Source organism: Aureococcus anophagefferens (assembly GCF_000186865.1).
Source record: "Aureococcus anophagefferens unplaced genomic scaffold AURANscaffold_499, whole genome shotgun sequence".
Lineage (NCBI taxonomy): Eukaryota > Pelagophyceae > Pelagomonadales > Pelagomonadaceae > Aureococcus > Aureococcus anophagefferens.
In genome coordinates, this window is record NW_008705956.1 from 1 (window position 1) to 1,029 (window position 1,029).

The 1,029-nt window shown below is 76.3% G+C and overlaps 1 protein-coding gene across 1 annotated transcript; it reads left to right on the forward strand.

Moving 5' to 3' along the window:
* Nucleotides 1-474: 474 nt before the first annotated feature.
* Nucleotides 475-936, forward strand: AURANDRAFT_8390 (hypothetical protein; the record flags this gene model as incomplete). Its single annotated transcript, XM_009044599.1, has 1 exon — nt 475-936. A coding segment is annotated over one exon (462 nt), but the record flags the coding sequence as incomplete, so codon positions are not given.
* Between the last annotated feature and the right edge of the window lie 93 nt (nt 937-1,029).

A 1,029-nucleotide genomic window follows, 5' to 3' on the forward strand; every position in this document is an offset into this window, starting at 1 on the left:
CCGATGACGGACCCGCCGCCGGGCGAGCGCAACCACGCGCTCGCGCAGACGCTCGCGCTGGCGCTCGAGTTCGGGTCGCTGCAGTGCCGGGGCCGCTGCCGCGCCCTGGACCGGCACCTCGCCAAGGCCGCGAGCTCGCCGGCGCTCTGGCGCGTCCTCGACGCGCGCGTCGTCTACGCGCGGCTCGGCGCCGGCGCGAACGCCTTCCTCGCCGCGACGCTGCTGCCCGTCTTCGGCGCCGCCCTCGAGGAGGTGAACTTGGAGCTGTGCACGCGCTGCGACGACGCCGTGCTCGACGCCGTCGCGCGGGACGCGCCGCACCTGCTGCGCCTCAACCTCAACGCGCTCCACGGCGTCAGCGCCGGGGCCCTGCGGCGCGTCGTCGCCGCCTGCCCGCGCCTCGAGGTGCTCCAGCTCTACTGGCACCCGAAGCTGCCCGACGGCGTTTTGGAGGTCGCGGCGGCGTCCGCGGGCCCCCGGCTCCGCGAGGTCAACGTGAGCGGCTGCGTCGCGCTCACGGACGTGGGCCTCGCGGCGCTGCTCGACGCGGCGCCGCGGCTCGCGAAGCTCAACGTGACGCGGTGCCCGCGGCTCACGGACGCGACGCTCGACAGGGTCGCTAAAAACCTCGGGCCGAGCCTCGAGGAGCTCGTGTGCTACGCGGACAGCGGCCTCGCGCGCTACGACGCGCTGGGCGGCGGCGCCTGCCCGAACCTGCGCGTGCTGGACTGCACGGGGAGCCGGGGCCTCACGGGCGCCGCGGTGCGCGCCGTCGCCGAGACCGCGGGGCCGCGCCTCGCGAGTCTGAACTTGTCCTGGTGCGTCGCCGTCGACGACGAGGGCGTCCTCGGGCTCGCGGACCACTGCCCGAACCTGGAGCTCCTATCCCTCCACGGCTCGACGCACGTCTCCGACGCCGCCGTCGACGCGCTCGCCGCGTCGCCCGCGGGCGCGAGCCTCGCCGCGCTCGACGTCAACGGCTGCGTCCGCGTGACGGACTACCTGCGGCGGGACGGGGTCCTCAAGCCC